The following is a 19,689-nucleotide window of genomic DNA, read 5'->3' as shown; positions in this document are numbered from 1 at the left end:
GAATGAATGAGTTAGGTTTGGTTTTGTTGTCTGTCTCCCCCTTCTAGACTGTTGAGCCCATTGTCGGGTCGGGACCGTCTCTATGTGTTGCCGACTTCGACTCCCCAAGCGCTTAGTACAGTGCTCTGCACACAGTAAGCGCTCCATAAATACGACTGAATGAATAAATAGTAAGCGCTTAACATGTACTATTTACACGTTGATTATTTATTATTGATTATTTACACGTCTACATGTTTTGTCACGATGGAACGAATCACTTTGCAACCTCCCCAGCGCTTAGGACAGCGCTTTGCACGTAGTAGGCACTTGCTAAATGTCATTATTATTATTTATTATGATTATTATTTTAAAAAACACCATTAATAAACCAGAAAGGAGGAGGGTCACACGTGAGGAGGCCGGCTTTTTGAACCCGGGGCCTGGTGGGATTCGGCCGGACCCCCAGACTCACCTTCCTGTAGATGGCAAATATGGTGCTGATGGAGGCCAGACAGTCGATGTTGGACGAGCCGTCCAGGGTGTTGAAGCAGACCACGCATTTTCCTTGATAATAATCATAATAAAGGCATTTATTAAGCGCTTACTATGTGCCAAGCACTGTTCTAAGCGCCGGGGTGGTTACAAGGTGAACAGGTTGTCCCACGGTGGGGGGCTCACAGTCTTCATCCCCATTTGACAGAGGAGGCCCAGAGAATCCATCAATCAATCGTATTTATTGAGCGCTTACTGTGTGCAGAGCACTGTACTAAGCGCTTGGGTAGTCCAAGTTGGCAACATCTAGAGACAGTCCCTACCCAACAGTGGGCTCACAGTCTAGAAGGGGGAGACAGAGAACAAAATCAATCAATCAATCGTATTTATTGAACGCTTCCTGTGTGCAGAGCACTGTACTAAGCACTTGGGAAGTCCAAGTTGGCAACATAGAGAGGCGGTCAGACAGAGAACAAAATCAATCAATCAATCAATCAATCGTATTTATTGAGCGCTTCCTGTGTGCAGAGCACTGTACTAAGCACTTGGGAAGTCCAAGTTGGCAACATAGAGATACAGTCCCTACCCAACAGTGGGCTCACAGTCTAGAAGGGGGAGACAGAGAACAAAATCAATCAATCAATCGTATTTATTGAACGCTTCCTGTGTGCAGAGCACTGTACTAAGCACTTGGGAAGTCCAAGTTGGCAACATAGAGAGGCGGTCAGACAGAGAACAAAATCAATCAATCAATCAATCAATCGTATTTATTGAGCGCTTCCTGTGTGCAGAGCACTGTACTAAGCACTTGGGAAGTCCAAGTTGGCAACATAGAGATACAGTCCCTACCCAACAGTGGGCTCACAGGCTAGAAGGGGAAGACAGAGAACAAAATCAATCAATCAATCATATTTATTGAGTGCTTCCTGTGTGCAGAGCACTGTACTAAGCGCTTGGGAAGTCCAAGTTGACAACATAGAAAGATGGTCCCTACCCAACAGTGGGCTCACAGGCTAGAAGGGGGAGACAGAGAACAAAACCAAACATATTCACAAAATAAAATAAATAGAATAGATATGTACAAGTAAAACAAATAAATAATTAATTAATTTAAAATTAAATTAAAATTAATTAATTTAAAAATTAATTAATAGAGTAATAAATCTGTACAAACATATATACATATATACAGGTGCTGTGGGGAAGGGAAGGAGGTAAGACGGGGGGACGGGGAGGGGGACGAGGGGGAGAGAAGTGAAATGACTTGCCCCAAGTCACCCAGCTGACAATTGGCGGAGCTGGGATTTGAACCCAGGACCTCTGACTCCAAAGCCCGGACTCTTTTCCACTGAGCCACGCTGCTTCTCTTAATAATAATAAATAATAATAATAATAATAATAATAATAATAATAATAATAATAATAATAATAATAATAATAACAGAAATTGTGGTACTTATGAAGCGCTCACTCCGCTGAGAGAGTCGGGCGGGACGCAAGCCCTGTCCCCTATGGGGCTCGCACTCTTAATCCCACTGTCGGGTAGGGACTGTCTCTATATGTTCCCATCTTGGACTTCCCAAGCGCTTAGTACAGTGCTCTGCACACAGTAAGCGCTCAATAAATACGATCGAATGAATGAATGAATTAGGTTTTGTTTTGTTCTCTGTCTCCACCTTCTAGGCTGTGAGCCCACTGTTGGGTAGGGACCGTCTCTATGTTGCCAACTGGGACTTCCCAAGTGCTTAGTACAGTGCTCTGCATACAGTAAGTGCTCAATAAATACGATTGAATGAATGAATGAATTAGGTTTTGTTTTGTTCCCTGTCTCCCCCTTTTAGACTGTGAGCCCACTGTTGGGTAGGGACCGTCTCTAGATGTTGCCAAATTGGACTTCCCAAGCACTTAGTACAGTGCTCTCCACACATTAAGCGCTCAATAAATAGGATTGAATGAATGGAGGAATGAATTAAGCGCTTAGTACGTGCCAAGCACTGTTCTAAGCGCTGGAGAGGTTACAAAGTGATCAGGTAGTCCCACTTCTAAACTGTGAACCTGCTGTTGGTTAGGGACCGTCTCTCTATGTTGCCAGCTTGGACTTCCCAAGCGCTTAGTACAGTGCTCTGCACACAGTAAGCGCTCAATAAATACGATTGAATGAATGAAGGAATGAATTAAGCGCTTAGTATGTGCCAAGCACTGTTCTAAGCGCTGGGGAGGTTACAAAGTGATCAGGTTGATAGTAAGCGCTCAATAAATACGATTGATTGATTGATTGATTGATTCTAGGCTGTGAACCCGCTGTTGGGTAGGGACCGTCTCTATATGTTGCCAACTTGTACTTCCCAAGCGCTTAGTACAGTGCTCTGCACACAGTTAGCGCTCAATAAATACGACTGAATGGATAATCAGAATAATTAATAATAATGGCATCTGTTAAGAACTTACTAGGTGCCAGGCACCGTTCAAAGAGCTGGGGCACTGTTCCAAGCGCAATTGTCATATCTGATAGAGAAGTAGCGTGGCACAGTGGAAAGAGCCCGGGCTTTGGAGTCAGAGGTCATGGGTTCAAATCCCGACCCCGCCAATTGTCTGCTGGGTGATTTTGGGCAAGTCACTTCACTTCTCTGGGCCTCAGTTACCTCATCTGGAAAATGGGGATTAAAATGTGAGCCCCAGTGGGACAACCGGATCACCCTGTAACCTCCCCAGTGCTTAGAACAGTGCTTTGCACATAGTAAGTGCTTAACAAATACCATCATCGTTATTATTATTACAGAGCACTGTACTAAGCGCTTGGGAAAGTACAATACAACAGTAAACGCCGACATTCCCTGACCCAATTATTATTACCATTATTACCAACATGGTTATACCTAATAATAATAATAATAATAATAATAATAATAATAATAATAATGGCATTTGTTAAGCACTTACTATGTGCAAAGCACTGTTCTAAGCGCTGGGGAGGTTACCCTACTCTCCCAAGCGGTTAGTACAGTGCTCTGCACCCAGTAAACACCACCAATTGTCTACCAGAGAAGCTACTAGAGAAGCAGCGTGGCTCAGTGGAAAGAGCCCGGGGTTTGGAGTCGGAGGTCGTGGGTTCAATACCGGCTCCGCCACTTGTCAGCTGGGTGACTTTGGGCAAGTCGCTTAACTTCTCTGGGCCTCAGTTCCCTCATCTGGAAAATGGGGTTGAAGACTGGGAGCCCCACGTGGGACAACCTGATAATAATAATGATGATGATGGTATTTGTTAAGCACTTACGATGTGCCAAGCACTGTTCTAAGCACTGGGGAGGTTACAAGGTGATCAGGTTGTTCCACGGTGGGGGCGGGGGCGGCATCATTTTAATTCCCATTTTCCAGATGAGGGAACTGAGGCCCGGAGAAGTGAAGTGACTTGCCCAAAGTGACACAGCTGACAGTTGTGTACAGTGTACACAGTAAACACTCAATACGTAAGATTGAAGGAATAAATGGTAATTGTTAAGCGCTACTGCGTGACAGGCACTGTACTAAGCGCTGGAAGATACAAGCAAATCAGGTTGGACACAGTCACTATCCCACAGCTGATAGTTGGCGGAGTCGGGATTTGAACCCATGACCTCTGACTCCAAATAATAATAATAATGATGATGGTATTTGTTAAGTGCTTACTATGTGCAAAACACTGTTCTAAGCGCTGGGGAGATACAAGGTGATCAGGTTGTCCCACGGGGGGCTCACAGGCTTAATCCCCATTTTACAGATGAGGGAACTGAGACCCAGATAAGTGAAGTGATTTGCCCAAAGTCACACAGCTGACAAGTGGCGGAGCCAGGATTTGAACCCATGACCTCTGACTCCAAAGCCCACTGAGCCACGCTGCTTCTCTCCTGATCACCATGTACTCTTAGAACAGTGCTTTGCACATAGTAAGTGCTTAACAAATACCATCATTTTTATTATTACTACCAAGCCCATAAGCGTCCAGTACAGCGCTCAGTGCACAGAAAGCGCTCAATAAATATGACCGATTTGAACCCATGACCTCTTACTCCAGAGCCCGGGCTCTTTCCACTAAGCCACGCTGCTTCTCTCCTGATCACCCTGTATCCCCCCGCCCGCCCCCCGTTCTTAGAACAGTGCTTTGCACATAGTAAGCGCTTAACGAACACCATCATTATTATTATTACTACCAAGCCCATAAGCGTCCAGTACAGCGCTCTGCGCACAGAAATCGCTCAATAAATATGATCGATTTGAACCCATGACCTCTGACTTCAAAGCCCGGGCTTTTTCCACTGAGAAACGCTGCTTCTCTCCTGATCACCCTGTATCCCCCCCCCGCCCCCAGCGCTTAGAACAGTGCTTTGCACATAGTAAGCGCTTAACAAATACCATCATTATTATCATTACTACCAAGCCCGTAAGCGCTCAATAAATATGACCGATTTGAACCCATGACCTCTGGCTCCAGAGCCCGGGCTTTTTCCACTGAGCCACGCTGCTTCTCTCCTGATCACCCTGAATCCCCCCCAGCTCTTAGGACAGTGGTTTGCACATAGTAAGCGCTTAACAAATACCATCGTTTTTATTATTACTACCAAGCCCATAAGCGTCCAGTACAGCGCTCTGCGCACAGAAAACGCTCAATAAATATGACCGATTGCTAGAAACGCCCCAGTAGCCAGAGTTTCGGCAGTTTTGTTTCCACATTTTTGTTGTCAGGTTGGGGTGTGAGTCAAGCCAAGCTGCTTCCTGGCCGATGCCCCCGCCAACCACTTGGCCACTACAGTGTCTATCATCCATCATACTTATTGAGCGCTTCCTGGGTGCAGAGCACTGTACTAAGCGCTTGGGAAGTCCAAGTTGGCAACATCTAGAGACGGTCCCTACCCCACAGCGGCCTCACACTCTACCGAAAAGCAGCGTGGCTCAGTGGGAAGAGCCCGGGCCTAGGGAGTCACAGGTCGTGGGTTCTAATCCCGCCTCCGCCACTGGTCCGCTGTGTGACCTCACGTCACTTCACGTCTCTGTGCCTCAGTTCCCTCCTCTGGAAAATGGGGATGAAGACTGTGAGCCCCACGGGGGACAGCCTCAGCACACAGGGTGCTACCTCAGCGCTTAGAACAGTGCTTGGCACATAGTAAGCGCTTAACAAATTAACGCTTAGAGAAGCAGCGTGGCTCAGTGGAAAGAGCCCGGGCTTTGGAGTCAGAGGTCATGGGTTCGAATTCCGGCTCCGCCAACAACTGTCAGCTGGGTGACTTTGGGCGAGTCACTTCACTTCTCTGGGCCTCAGTTACCTCATCTGGAAAATGGGGATGAAGACTGCGAGCCCCCTGTGGGACAACTTGATCACCTTGTAATCTCCCCAGAGCTTAGAACAGTGCTTTGCACATAGTAAGCGCTTAATAAATGCCATTAAAAAACCCCACATATCACCACCATTCATTCATTCATTCAATCGTATTTATTGAGCGCTTCCTGTGTGCAGAGCACTGTACTAAGCGCTTGGGAAGTCCAAGTTGGCAACATAGAGAGATGGTCCTTACCCAACAGTGGGCTCACAGTCTAGAAGACCACCACCACCATTGTGTCCTAAAGAGAAGTCAGAGGACCTGGGTTCGAATCCCGGCTCTGCCACATGTCTGCTGTGTGACCTTGGGCAAGTCACTTAACTTCTCTGAGCCTCAGTTCCCTCATCGTAAAATGGGGATTAAGACTGTGAGCCCCACGTGGGACAACTTGATCACTTTGTATCCCCCCCCAGAGCTTAGAACAGTGCTTTGCACATAGTAAGCGCTTGACAAATGCCAATATTAATATTAATATTATTGTCACTCAACTTCTCTGTGCCTCAGTTCCCTCCTCTGTAAAACGAGGATTAAGACCCTGAAACCCATGTGGGACAACCTGATGACCTTTGCTATACCCCAGCGCTTAGAACGTTGCTTGGTATGTAGTAAGAGCTTAATAAATATTATTATTATTATTATTATTAATAATAATAAAGTCCGCGGGAAAGCGAGGCCGCACCGCCACCAGCTGGTCAGTGTGAGAACTGCAGCCCCTGAAGGGATAGAGAAGCCCAAACGTCCGGGGGAAATACTACTACTACTACTACTAATAATAATAATATAATAATAATAATAATAATAATAATAATTGTTAAGTTCTTACTATGTGCTAAGCATTGTCCTAAGTGCTGGGTTATATACGAGATAATCAGCTTGTCTCCCATGGGGCTCACAGTCTCCATCCCCATTTTACAGATGAGGTCACTGAGGCCCAGAGAATAATAATAATAATAATGGTGGTATTCGTTAAGTGCTTACTATGTGCCAAGCACTGTTCTAACCGCTGGGGTAGATACGAGGTAATCAGGTAGTCCCCCGTGGGGCTCACAGTCTTAGTCCCCATTTTACAGATGAGGTCACTGAGGCCCAGAGAATAATGATAATAATAATGGCGGTATTCGTTAAGTGCTTACTATGTGCCAAGCACTGTTCTAAGTGCTGGGGTAAATACGAGGTAATCAGGTTGTCCCATGTGGGGCTCACAGTCTTCATCCCCATTTTACAGATGAGGTCACTGAGGCCCAGAGAATAATGATAATAATGGTGGTATTTGTTAAGTGCTTACTATGTGCCAAGCACTGTTCTAAGTGCTGGGGTAGATACGAGGTAATGAGGTTGTCCCACGTGGGGCTCACAGTCTTCACCCCCATTTTACAGATGAGGTCACTGAGGCCCAGAGAATAATAATAATAATAATAATGGTGGTATTTAAGTGCTTACTATGTGTCAAGCACTATTCTAAGCGCTGGGAGAGGTAGAAGGTGATCAGGTTGTCCCATGTGGGGGCTCACAGTCTTACTCCCCATTTTAAAGATGAGGACACTGAGGCCCAGAGAATAATAGTGATAATAATAATGGTGGTATTTGTTAAGTGCTTACTATGTGCCAAGCACTATTCTAAGCTCTGGGAGAGATAGAAGGTGATCAGGTTGTCCCATGTGGGGTTCACCGTCTTATTCCCCATTTTACAGATGAGATAACTGAGGCCCAGAGAAGTGAAGTGACTTGCCCAAAGTCACACAGCTGACAAGCGGTGGAGCGGGGATTAGAACCCATGACCTCTGCCTCCCAAGCCCGGCCTCTTTCCACTGAGCCTCGCTGCTTCTCTTGAAGTGAAGTGACTTGTCCAAAGTCACTCAGCTGATAAGTGGCGGAGGTGGGATTAGAACCCACGACATCTGACTCTCAAACCCGGGCTCTTTTCACTGAGCCACGCTGCTTCTCATCCCGGCTCCGCTCCTGGTCAGCTGGGTGACTTTGGGCCAGTCACTTCACTTCTCTGGGCCTCAGTGACCTCATCTGGAAAGTGGGAATGAAGACCGGGAGCCCCACGGGGGACAACCCGATGGCCTTGTAGCTCCCCCAGCGCTTAGAACGGTGCTCGGCACGTAGTAAGCGCTTAACCAATGCCATCAGGATTATTATTATGGTTGTTATTATCAACTTCAGCGACAGCCAGGCCCCGGAAGGGCAGAGTGTGGCGGGGAGGCCAATACTCACCCTTTTTTCCTTGGATGTGATAAGCGCCTCCTTGTTCTCCTCGGACACCAGGACACACGTGCTGTAGGAAGACTGTAGCATGTTGATGACGAGAGCATTGGAAAGCTCATCCAACTTCTTCACTTCATCCCCCGTCACGTTCACCGTTCCCGCTATTCCGTACCTGAATACATCATCATCATCATCATCATCATCATCATCATCATCATCATCATCATCATCATCATCATCATCATCATCATCGTGGTATCTGTTAAGCGCTTACTATGTGCAAAACACTGTTCTAAGCACCGGGGAGTTACAAGGTGATCAGGCTGTCCCACGGGGGGCTCACGGTTTTAAACCCCATTTTCCAGATGAGGGAATGAATTCAATCATCATCATCATAATAATGGTATTTGTTAAGCGCTTACTATGTGCAAAGCACTGTTCTAAGCGCTGGAATAATAATAATGTTATTTGTTAAGCGCTTACTATGTGTCAAGCACTGTTCTAAGCGCCGGGGAGTTACAAGGTGATGAGGTTGTCCCATGGGGGGCTCATGGTTTTAATCCCCATTTTACGGGTGAGGTAATGAATTCAATCATCATCATAATAATAATGGTATTTGTTCAGCGCTTACTATGTGCAAAGCACTGTTCTAAGCGCTGGAATAATAATAATGGTATTTGTTAAGCGCTTACTATGTGCAAAGCACTGTTCTAAGCGTCAGGGAGTTACAAGGTGATCATGTTGTCCCACGGAGGGGTCACGGTTTTAATCCCCATTTTCCAGATGAAGTAACGAACTCAATCATCATCATCATAATAATGGTATTTGTTAAGCGCTTACTATGTGCCAAGCACTGTTCTAAGCGCTGGAATAATAATAATGGTATTTGTTAAGTGCTTACTATGTGCCAAGCACTGTTCTAAGCGCCGGGGAGTTACAAGGTGATCATGTTGTCCCACGGGGGGCTCACGGTTTTAATCTCCATTTTCCAGATGAGGTAATGAACTCAATCATCATCATCATCATCATCATAATGGCATTTATTAAGCTCTTACTATGTGCAAAGCACTGTTCTAAGCGCTGGAATAATAATAATGGTATTGGTTAAGTGCTTACTACGTGCCAAGCACTGTTCTAAGCGCCAGGGAGTTACAAGGTGATCAGGTTGTCCCACGGGGGGCTCACGGTTTTAATTCCCATTTTCCAGATGAGGGAATGAATTCAATCATCATCATAATAATAATGGTATTTGTTAAGCGCTTACTATGTGCAAAGCACTGTTCTAAGCGCTGGAATAATAATAATGGTATTTGTTAAGCGCTTACTATGTGCCAAGCACTGTTCTAAGCGCTGGGGAGTTACAAGGTGATCAGGTTGTCCCATGGGGGGCTCACGGTTTTAATCCCCATTTTCCAGATGAGGTAATGAATTCAGTCATCATAAGCATCATCATAATAATGGTATTTGTTAAGCGCTTACTATGTGCAAAACACTGTTCTAAGCACCGGGGAGTTACAAGGTGATCAGGTTTTCCCATGGGGGGCTCACGGTTTTAATCCCCATTTTCCAGATGAAGTAATGAATTCAATCATCATCATCATAATAATAATGGTATTAGTTAAGTGCTTACTATGTGTAAAGCACTGTTCTAAGCCCTGGAACAATAATAATGGTATTTGTTAAGCGCTTACTATGTGCAAAGCACTGTTCTAAGCGCTGGAATAAAAATAATGGTATTTGTTAAGCTCTTACTATGTGCCAAGCACTGTTCTAAGCGCTGGGGAGTTACAAGGTGATCAGGTTGTCCCACGGGGGGCTCACAGTTTTAATCCCCATTTTCCAGATGAGGTAATGAATTCAATCATCATCATCATCATAATTGTATTTGTTAAGCGCTTACTCTGTGCCAAGCACTGTTCTAAGCGCCGGGGGGATACAAGCTGATGAGGTTGTCCCCCGGGGGGCTCACGGTCTTCATCCCCATTTTCCAGATGAGTGAACTGAGGCCCAGAGAAGTGAAGCGACTCGCCCAAAGTCAGCCCGCTAACAGTTGGCGGAGCCGGGATTTGAACCCACGACTTCTGACTTCAAAGCCCGGGCTCTTTCCGCTGAGCCACGCTGCTTCTCAAAAAGCCCCCGAAGCCCCCCTGCCCTTCTCGGGGGCAGGAGGGAGTTTGGACACCGCTAAAGAATCAATCAATCGTATTTATTGAGCGCTTACTGTGTGCAGAGCATTGTACTAAGCGCTAAAGAAACGACTTGTCCTTCCCAAGCGCTTAGTACAGTGCTCTGCACACAGTAAGCGCTCAATAAATACGACTGAATGAATGCATGACTCGATGGCAAATACCCTCAAGACAAGAGGGTGAGCTCCTTGAGGACGGAATCCGGGGCTTCTTGAGAAGCAGCGTGGCTCAGTGGAAAGAGCCCGGGCTTGGGAGTCCGAGGTCGTGGGTTCGAATCCTGCTCCGCCACTTGCCAGCTGGGTGACTTTGGGCGAGTCACTTCACTTCTCTGGGCCTCAGTTCCCTCATCTGGAAAATGGGGATGAAGACTGGGAGCCCCCCGTGGGACAACCGGATCACCTTGTAATCCCCAGGGCTTAGAACAGTGCTTTGTACATAGTAAGCGCTTAATAAAAGTCATTATTATTATTATTATTATTATTATTATTATTATTATTATTATTATTATTATTTTCCCCTGTTCCAGCGCTTAGAACAGTGCTTCTCTATTTTCTTGTATCCTCCCCAGTGCTTAGCCCTGTGTCTGGCACCTAGGAAGCACTTAACAGCGTGGCTCATTGTAAAGAGCCCGGGCTTGGGAGTCCGAGGTCGTGGGTTCTAATCCCGCTCTGCCACTTGTCAGCCAGGTGGCTTTGGGCGAGTCCCTTCACTTCTCCGGGCCTCAGTTCCCTCATCTGTCAAATGGGGATGAAGACTCTGAGCCCCGCGTGTGACAACCTGATTTCCTTGTAACTACCCCAGCGCTTAGAACAGTGCTTGGCACATAGTAAGAGCGCTTAATAAATGCCATTATTATTATTATTATTTATCTGTCAAATGGGGATGAAGACCGTGAGCCCCACGGGGGACAACCTCATTTGCATCCCCCCCAGCACTTAGAACAGTGCTTGGCACATAGTAAGCGCTTAACAAATACCATCATTATTATTATTATTAAGTCACTTCACGTCTCTGTGCCTCAGTTACCTCATCTGTCCCCCGTGGGACAACCTGATCATCTTGTAACCTCCCCAGCGTTTAGAACAGTGCTTTGCACATAGTAAGGGCGCTCAATAAGTGCTATTATTATTATTATTATTAATCTGTCAAATGGGGAAGAAGACCGTGAGCCCCACGTGGGACAACCTGATTACCTTGTAACCTCCCCAGCGCTTAGAACAGTGCTTTGCACATAGTAAGAGCGCTTAATAAATGCCATCATTACTATTATTATTATTATTTATCTGTCAAATGGGGATGAAGACCGTGAGCCCCACGTGGGACAACCTGAATACCTTGTAACTACCCCAGAGCTTAGAACAGTGCTTGGCACATAGTAAGCTCTTAACAAATACCATCATTATTTATTATAATTATTACTTCACGTCTCTGTGCCTCAGTTACCTCATCTGTCCCCCGTGGGACAACCTGATCACCTTGTAACCTCCCCAGCGCTTAGAACAGTGCTTTGTACATAGTAAGAGCGCTTAATAAATGCCATTATTATTATTATTATTATTTATCTGTCAAATGGGGTTGAAGACCGTGAGCCCCACGGGGGACAACCTGATTACCTTGTAACTTCCCCAGCGCTTAGAACAGTGCTTTGCACATAGTAAGAGCGCTTAATAAATGCCATTATTATTATTATTATTATTTATCTGTCAAATGGGGATGAAGATTGTGAGCCCCACGTGGGACAACCTGATTACCTTGTAACTACCCCAGCTTGGGTACTATGTGCTTGGCACATAGTAAGAGCGCTTAATAAATTCCATCATTATTATTATTATTAAGTCACTTCATGTCTCTGTGCCTCAGTTACCTCATCTGTCCCTCGTGGGACAACCTGATCACCTTGTAACCTCCCCAGCGTTTAGAACAATGCTTGGCACATAGTAAGGGCGCTTAATAAATGCCATTATTATTATTATTATTATTATTATTATTTATCTGTCAAATGGGGATGAAGACTGTGAGTCCCACGTGGGACAACCTGATTACCTTGTAACTACTCCAGCACTTAGAACAGTGCTTGGCACATAGTAAGCGCTTAACAAATACCATCCTTATTATTATTATTAAGTCACTTCACGTCCCTGTGCCTCAGTTACCTCATCTGTCCCCCATGGGGCAACCTGATCACCTTGTAACCTCCCAAGCGCTTAGAACAGTGCTTTGTACATAGTTAGAGCGCTTAATAAATGACATTATTATTATTATTATTATTATTATTATCATTATTATTATTATTATTATTATTTATCTGTCAAATGGGGAAGAAGACCGTGAGCCCCACGTGGGACAACCTGATTACCTTGTAACCTCCCCAGCGCTTAGAACAGTGCTTTGCACAAAGTAAGAGCGCTTAATAAATGCCATTATTATTATTATTATTATTATCTATCTGTCAAATGGGAATGAAGACCGTGAGCCCCACGTGGGACAACCTGATTACCTTGTAACTACCCCAGCGCTTAGAACAGTGCTTGGCCCATAGTAAGCGCTTAACAAATACCATCATTATCATTATTATTAAGTCACTTCACGTCTCTGTGCCTCAGTTACCTCATCTGTCCCCCGTGGGACAACCTGATCACCTTGTAACCTCCCAAGCGCTTAGAACAGTGCTTTGCACATAGTAAGGGCGCTTAATAAGTGCTATTATTATTATTATTATCATCATCATCATCATTATTATTTATCTGTCAAATGGGGAAGAAGACCGTGAGCCCCACGTGGGACAACCTGATTACCTTGTAACCTCCCCAGCGCTTAGAACAGTGCTTTGCACAAAGTAAGAGCGCTTAATAAATGCCATTATTATTATTATTATTATTATTTATCTGTCAAATGGGAATGAAGACCGTGAGCCCCACGTGGGACAACCTGATTACCTTGTAACTACCCCAGCGCTTAGAACAGTGCTTGGCCCATAGTAAGCGCTTAACAAATACCATCATTATCATTATTATTAAGTCACTTCATATCTCTGTGCCTCAGTTACCTCATCTGTCCCCCGTGGGACAACCTGATCACCTTGTAACCTCCCCAGCGTTTAGAACAGTGGTTTGCATATAGTAAGGGCGCTTAATAAGTGCCATTATCATTATCATTGTTATTATTATTATTATTGTTATTGTTATTATTATTATTATTATTATTTATCTGTCAAATGGGGAAGAAGACCGTGAGCCCCACGTGGGACAACCTGATTACCTTGTAACCTCTCCAGCGCTTAGAACAGTGTTTTGCACATAGTAAGAGCGCTTAATAAATGCCATCATTATTATTATTATTATCATTTATCTGTCAAATGGGGATGAAGACCGTGAGCCCCACGTGGGACAACCTGATTACCTTGTAACTACCCCAGAGCTTACAACAGTGCTTGGCACATAGTAAGTGCTTAACAAATACCATCATTATTATTATTATTGTTACTTCACCTCTCTGTGCCTCAGTTACCTCATCTGTCCCCCGTGGGACAACCTGATCATCTTGTAACTTCCCCAGCTTTTAGAACAGTGCTTTGCACATAGTAAGAGCGCTTAATAAATGCCATTATTATTATTATTATTATTATTATTATTATTATTATTATTATTAATCTGTCAAATGGGGATGAGGACCGTGAGCCCCACGTGGGACAACCTGATTACCTTGTAACTACCCCAGCGCTTAGAACAGTGCTTGGCCCATAGTAAGCGCTTATCAAATACCATCATTATTAGTATTATTATTAAGTCACTTCAAATCTCTGTGCCTCAGTTACCTCATCTGTCCCCCATGGGACAACCTGATCACCTTGTAACCTCCCCAGCGCTTAGAACAGTGCTTTGCACATAGTAAGAGCGCTTAATAAATGCCATTATTATTATTATTATTATTATTATTATTATTATTATTATTTATCTGTCAAATGGGGATGAAGACCGTGAGCCCCACGTGGGACAACCTGATCACCTTGTAACCACCCCAGCACTTAGAACAGTGCTTGGCACATAGTAAGAGCGCTTAATAAATGCCATTATTATTATTATTATTATTATTATTATTTATCTGTCAAATGGGGATGAAGACCGTGAGCCTCACGGGGGACAACCTGATCACCTTGTATCCCCCCCAGCGCTTAGACCAGTGCTTGGCCCATAGTAAGCGCTTAACAAATACCATCATTATTATTATTGTCACTTCACGTCTCTGTGCCTCAGTTACCTCATCTGTCCCCCGTGGGACAACCTGATCACCTTGTAACCTCCCCAGCGTTTAGAAAAGTGCTTTGCACATAGTATGAGTGCTTAATAAATGCTATTATTATTATTATTATTATTAATCTGTGAAATGGGGATGAAGACTGTGAGCCCCACGTGGGACAACCTGATTACCTTGTAACCTCCCCAGCGCTTAGAACAGTGCTTAACTACCCCAGCGCTTAGAACAGCACTTGGCACATAGTAAGCGCCAAACAAGTACCATAATAATAATGTAGCAGACACATTCCCCACCCACGATGGAGTCCTTCAACAGCAGCGTGGCTCAGCGGAAATCAATCAATCAATCAATCAATTGTATTTATTGAGCGCTTACTGTGTGCAGAGCACTGTACTAAGTGCTTGGGAAGTACAAGTTGGCAACATATAGAGACAGTCCCTACCCAACAGTGGGCTCAGCATGGGCTTTGGAGCCAGAGGAAAGAGCCCGGGCTTTGGAGCCAGAGGTCATGGGTTCAAATGCCAGACAAAACTATTTCTCCTCCCTTATTTCTCCTCCCTGGCTTTGGAGCCAGAGGAAAGAGCCCGGGCTTTAGAGCCAGAGGTCATGGGTTCTTCTGCCAGACAAAACTATTTCTCCTCCCTTATTGACACCCATGCCCATCACCCCCGCCAGCTCTTCCGTACATTCAACTCCCTTCTCAGGCCCCCGGTTCCTCCCCCTCCTCCTTCCCTCACCCCCAACGATCTGGCCTCTTACTTCATTAACAAAATTAAATCCATCAGGTCCGACCTCCCCAAAGTCTCTTCCCCCCTTTCTCCAACCCCCCGGCTCTCAACGCTCTCTGCTACTCTCCCATCCTTCCCAGCGGTATCCTCAGAGGAACTCTCCTCCCTCCTCTCAAGTGCTACTCCGGCCACCTGTGCTTCTGACCCCATTCCCTCTCATCTTATGAAATCTCTCGCTCCATCCCTTCTCCCCTCCTTAACTTCCATCTTCAACCGCTCACTCTCCACTGGTTCCTTCCCCTCTGCCTTCAAACATGCCCATGTCTCTCCCATCCTAAAAAAACCCTCTCTTGACCCCACCTCACCTTCTAGTTATCGTTCCATATCCCTCCTACCATTCCTTTCCAAACTCCTTGAACGAGTTGTCTACACGCGCTGCCTAGAATTCCTCAACAACAACTCTCTCCTCGACCCCCTCCAGTCTGGCTTCCGTCCCCTTCATTCCACGGAAACTGCGCTCTCAAAGGTCACCGATGACCTCCTGCTTGCCAAATCCAACGGCTCATACTCTGTTCTCGACCTCTCAGCTGCCTTTGACACTGTGGACCACCCCCTTCTCCTCAACACGTTATCTGACCTTGGCTTCACAGACTCCGTCCTCTCCTGGTTCTCCTCTTATCTCTCCAGTCGTTCTTTCTCAGTCTCTTTTGCAGGCTCCTCCTCCCCCTCCCATCCTCTTACTGTGGGGGTTCCCCAAGGTTCAGTGCTTGGTCCCCTTCTGTTCTCAATATACACTCACTCCCTTGGTGACCTCATTCACTCCCACGGCTTCAACTATCATCTCTACGCTGATGACACCCAGATCTACATCTCTGCCCCTGCTCTCTCCCCCTCCCTCCAGGCTCGCATCTCCTCCTGCCTTCAGGACATCTCCATCTGGATGTCCGCCCGCCACCTAAAGCTCAACATGTCGAAGACTGAGCTCCTTGTCTTCCCTCCCAAACCTTGTCCTCTCCCTGACTTTCCCATCTCTGTTGACGGCACTACCATCCTTCCCGTCTCCCAAGCCCGCAACCTTGGTGTCATCCTCGACTCCGCTCTCTCATTCACCCCTCACATCCAAGCCGTCACCAAAACCTGCCGGTCTCAGCTCCGCAACATTGCCAAGATCCGCCCTTTCCTCTCCTTCCAAACCGCTACCCTGCTAATTCAAGCTCTCATCCTATCCCGTCTGGACTACTGCACTAGCCTTCTCTCTGATCTCCCATCCTCGTGTCTCTCTCCACTTCAATCCATACTTCATGCTGCTGCCCGGATTATCTTTGTCCAGAAACGCTCTGGACATATTACTCCCCTCTTCAAAAACCTCCAATGGCTACCGATCAATCTGCGCATCAAGCAGAAACTCCTCACCCTGGGCTTCAAGGCTCTCCATCACCTCGCCCCCTCCTACCTCACCTCCCTTCTCTCCTTCTACTGCCCAGCCGGCACCCTCCGCTCCTCCACCACTAATCTCCTCACTGTACCTCGCTCTCGCCTGTCCCGCCATCGACCCCCGGCCCACGTCATCCCCCGGGCCTGGAATGCCCTCCCTCTGCCCATCCGCCAAGCTAGCTCTCTTCCTCCCTTCAAGGCCCTGCTGAGAGCTCACCTCCTCCAGGAGGCCTTCCCAGACTGAGCCCCTTCTTTCCTCTACCCCTCGCCCCCCTCTCCATCCCCCCGTCTTACCTCCTTCCCTTCCCCACAGCACCTGTATATATGTATATATGGTTGTACATATTTATTACTCTATTTATTTATTTTACTTGTACATTTCTATCCTACTTATTTTATTTTGTTCGTATGTTTGGTTCTGTTCTCTGTCTCCCCCTTTTAGACTGTGAGCCCACTGTTGGGTAGGGACTGTCTCTATGTGATGCCAATTTGTACTTCCCAAGCGCTTAGTACAGTGCTCTGCACATAGTAAGCGCTCAATAAATACGATTGATTGATTGATTGATTGATTGATTCAAATCCCTGCTCCTCCAAATGTCAGCTGTGTGACTTTGGGCCAGTCACTTCACTTCTCCGGGCCTCAGTTACCTCATCTGGAAAATGGGGATGAAGACTGTGAGCCCCACGTGGGACAACCTGATCACCTTGTACCCCCCCCAGCACTTAGAACAGTGCTTTGCACATAGTAAGTGCTTAACAAATACCATCATCATTATTATTATTATAACAGACTCATTCCCTGCCCAAGATGGAGTTGTTCATTCAGTCGTCTCCCCTTCAGTCATTCAATCAGTCAATCGTATTTATTGAGCGCTTACTGTGTGCCGAGCACTGTACTAAGCGCTTGGGAAGTCCAAGCTGGCAACTCATAGAGACAGCCCCTACCCAATAGCGGGTTCACAGTCTAGAAGGGGGAGAGGGAGAACAAGATTCGAGAAATTTGATCGTATTGATGGAGCGCTTACTCAGTAACTATGATTGATTGATTGATTGACTGAGCACTGTACTGAGCGCCGGGGAGAGGCCCCTCCAGCGATAGAGAGTGGCATCCCCTGGTCACGGGGGAGGCGCCGGAGGAAGCAAATAGCCAACTGGGCACTCATAGGTTGGCCAGGCCGGCCTTCCGGACGGCGGAAGAGATGGCCTTGATGGCGGTCAGCATGGAGTTGAGCAGCTGGGTGAGCTCGCCCGTCCCCTTGGCCTCTCGCCCCTTCTCCATCACGAAGCGGGTCAGCGTGATCATGTCTGTCTGGAAGGGGCTGCGGTCCCCCATAGCGACGGCCCCTCGGTGGTCTCTCCCAACGCCGGGCTTCCCTCCGCTCCGCCAGGAAGGCCTCCTCCTCCTCATCCTCCTCCTTGGCCTGGGGAACTTCCAGGTCTGGAATAGACTCAGGAATGCCCGGCGTCCCGCTCCATCACTCAGCTCCTCCGGGAAGGCCTCCTCCTCCTCCTCCTGGGGAACTTCCAGGCCTGGAATAGACTCCGGAATGCCCGGCGTCCCGCTCCGTCACTCGGCTCTGCCGGGAAGGCCTCCTCCTCCTCCTCCTGGGGAACTTCCAGGCCTGGAATAGACTCAGGAATGCCTGAAATCCCCCTCCGTCAGGAATCAGGGGCGCCAAAACGACCCTTCCCTCTCCCCCAGAAGCAACCGGCTGCCGAATTGTGCGTGATTTTCTGATTTATTTAGTACTTTATCATTCATTCATTCATTCGATCATATTTATTGAGGGCTTACTGTGTGCTGTTCTGTTCTCTGTCTCCCCCTTTTAGACTGTGAGCCCACTGTTGGGTAGGGACTGTCTCTATATGTTGCCAATTTGTACTTCCCAAGCGCTTAGTACAGTGCTCTGCACACAGTAAGCGCTCAATAAATAAGATTGATGATGATGATGCAGGGTTATGTTGGTTTTGTTCTCTGTCTCCCCCTTTTAGACTGTGAGCCCACTGTTGGGTAGGGACTGTCTCTATATGTTGCCAACTTGTACTTCCCAAGCGCTTAGTACAGTGCCCTGCACACAGTAAGTGCTCAATAAATACGATTGATGACGATGATGATGGACTAAGTGATTCAATCGTATTTATTGAGCACTTACTGTGTGCGAGGCACTGGACTAAGCAATTCAATCGTATTTATTGAGCGCTTACTGTGTGCAGGGCACTGGACTAAGCGCTTGAGAAGTCCAAGCTGGCAACATCTAGAGACAGTCCCTACCTAACGGCAGGCTCACAGTCCAGAAAGGGGAGACAGAGAACAAAACAAAACATATTAACGAAATAAAATAAATAGAATAAATATGTACAAGTAAATAGAGTAATAAATCTGTACAAACATATATACATATATACGCTTGGGAAGTCCAAGTTGGCAACATCTAGAGACGGCCCCTACCCAACGGCGGGCTCACAGGCTAGAAAGGGGAGACGGACAACAGAACAAAACATGTTAATGAAATAAAATAAATAGAATAAATATGTACAAGTAAATAGAGTAATAAATATGTACAAACATATATACATATATACAGGTGCTGTGGGGAGGGGAAGGAGGTAAGGCGGAGGGATGGGGAGGGGGAGGAGAGGGAGAGGAAGGAGGGGGCTCAGCCTGGGAAGGCCTCCTGGAGGAGGTGAGCTCTCAATCAATCAATCAATCGTATTTATTGAGCACTTACTGTGTGCAGAGCACTGTACTAAGCGTTTGGGAAGTACAAGTTGGCAACATATAGAGACAGTCCCTACCCAACAGTGGGCTCACAGTCTAAAAGGGGGGCTTTGAAGGGAGGAAGAGAGCTGGCTTGGCAGATCATGATCATTATGGGATGTGTTAAGCGCTCACTACGTGCCAAGCCCTGTTCTAAGCGCTGGGGTAATGATAATAATAATAATAATAATAATAATAATAATAATAATAACAGTGCTCTGCACATAGTAAGCGCTCAATAAATACGATTGATTGATTGATAACAATAATAATAATAATAATAATAATAATAA

At 46.2% G+C, this 19,689-nt stretch overlaps 1 protein-coding gene across 1 annotated transcript in view; it reads right to left on the bottom strand.

The window, feature by feature from the left end:
* LOC119946735 (fructose-1,6-bisphosphatase isozyme 2) overlaps positions 1–18,029 on the bottom strand; it is a 42,552-nt gene extending 24,523 nt beyond the window's left edge. The window contains exons 1-4 of the mRNA XM_038768163.1: positions 17,802–18,029; positions 8,046–8,208; position 6,360; positions 455–546 (exon numbers count right to left, since the gene is read on the bottom strand). Of these exons, the coding sequence (XP_038624091.1) occupies positions 455–546; position 6,360; positions 8,046–8,208; positions 17,802–17,971 (426 nt within the window). The 5' untranslated portion in view covers positions 17,972–18,029. The remainder of the gene's footprint in view (positions 1–454; positions 547–6,359; positions 6,361–8,045; positions 8,209–17,801) is intronic.
* Positions 18,030–19,689: the final 1,660 nt, after the last annotated feature.

This window comes from Tachyglossus aculeatus, chromosome Y3, assembly GCF_015852505.1.
Source record: "Tachyglossus aculeatus isolate mTacAcu1 chromosome Y3, mTacAcu1.pri, whole genome shotgun sequence".
In the NCBI taxonomy this organism is placed as follows: Eukaryota; Metazoa; Chordata; class Mammalia; order Monotremata; family Tachyglossidae; genus Tachyglossus; species Tachyglossus aculeatus.
This window is presented reverse-complemented; position numbering and strand designations above follow the sequence as displayed.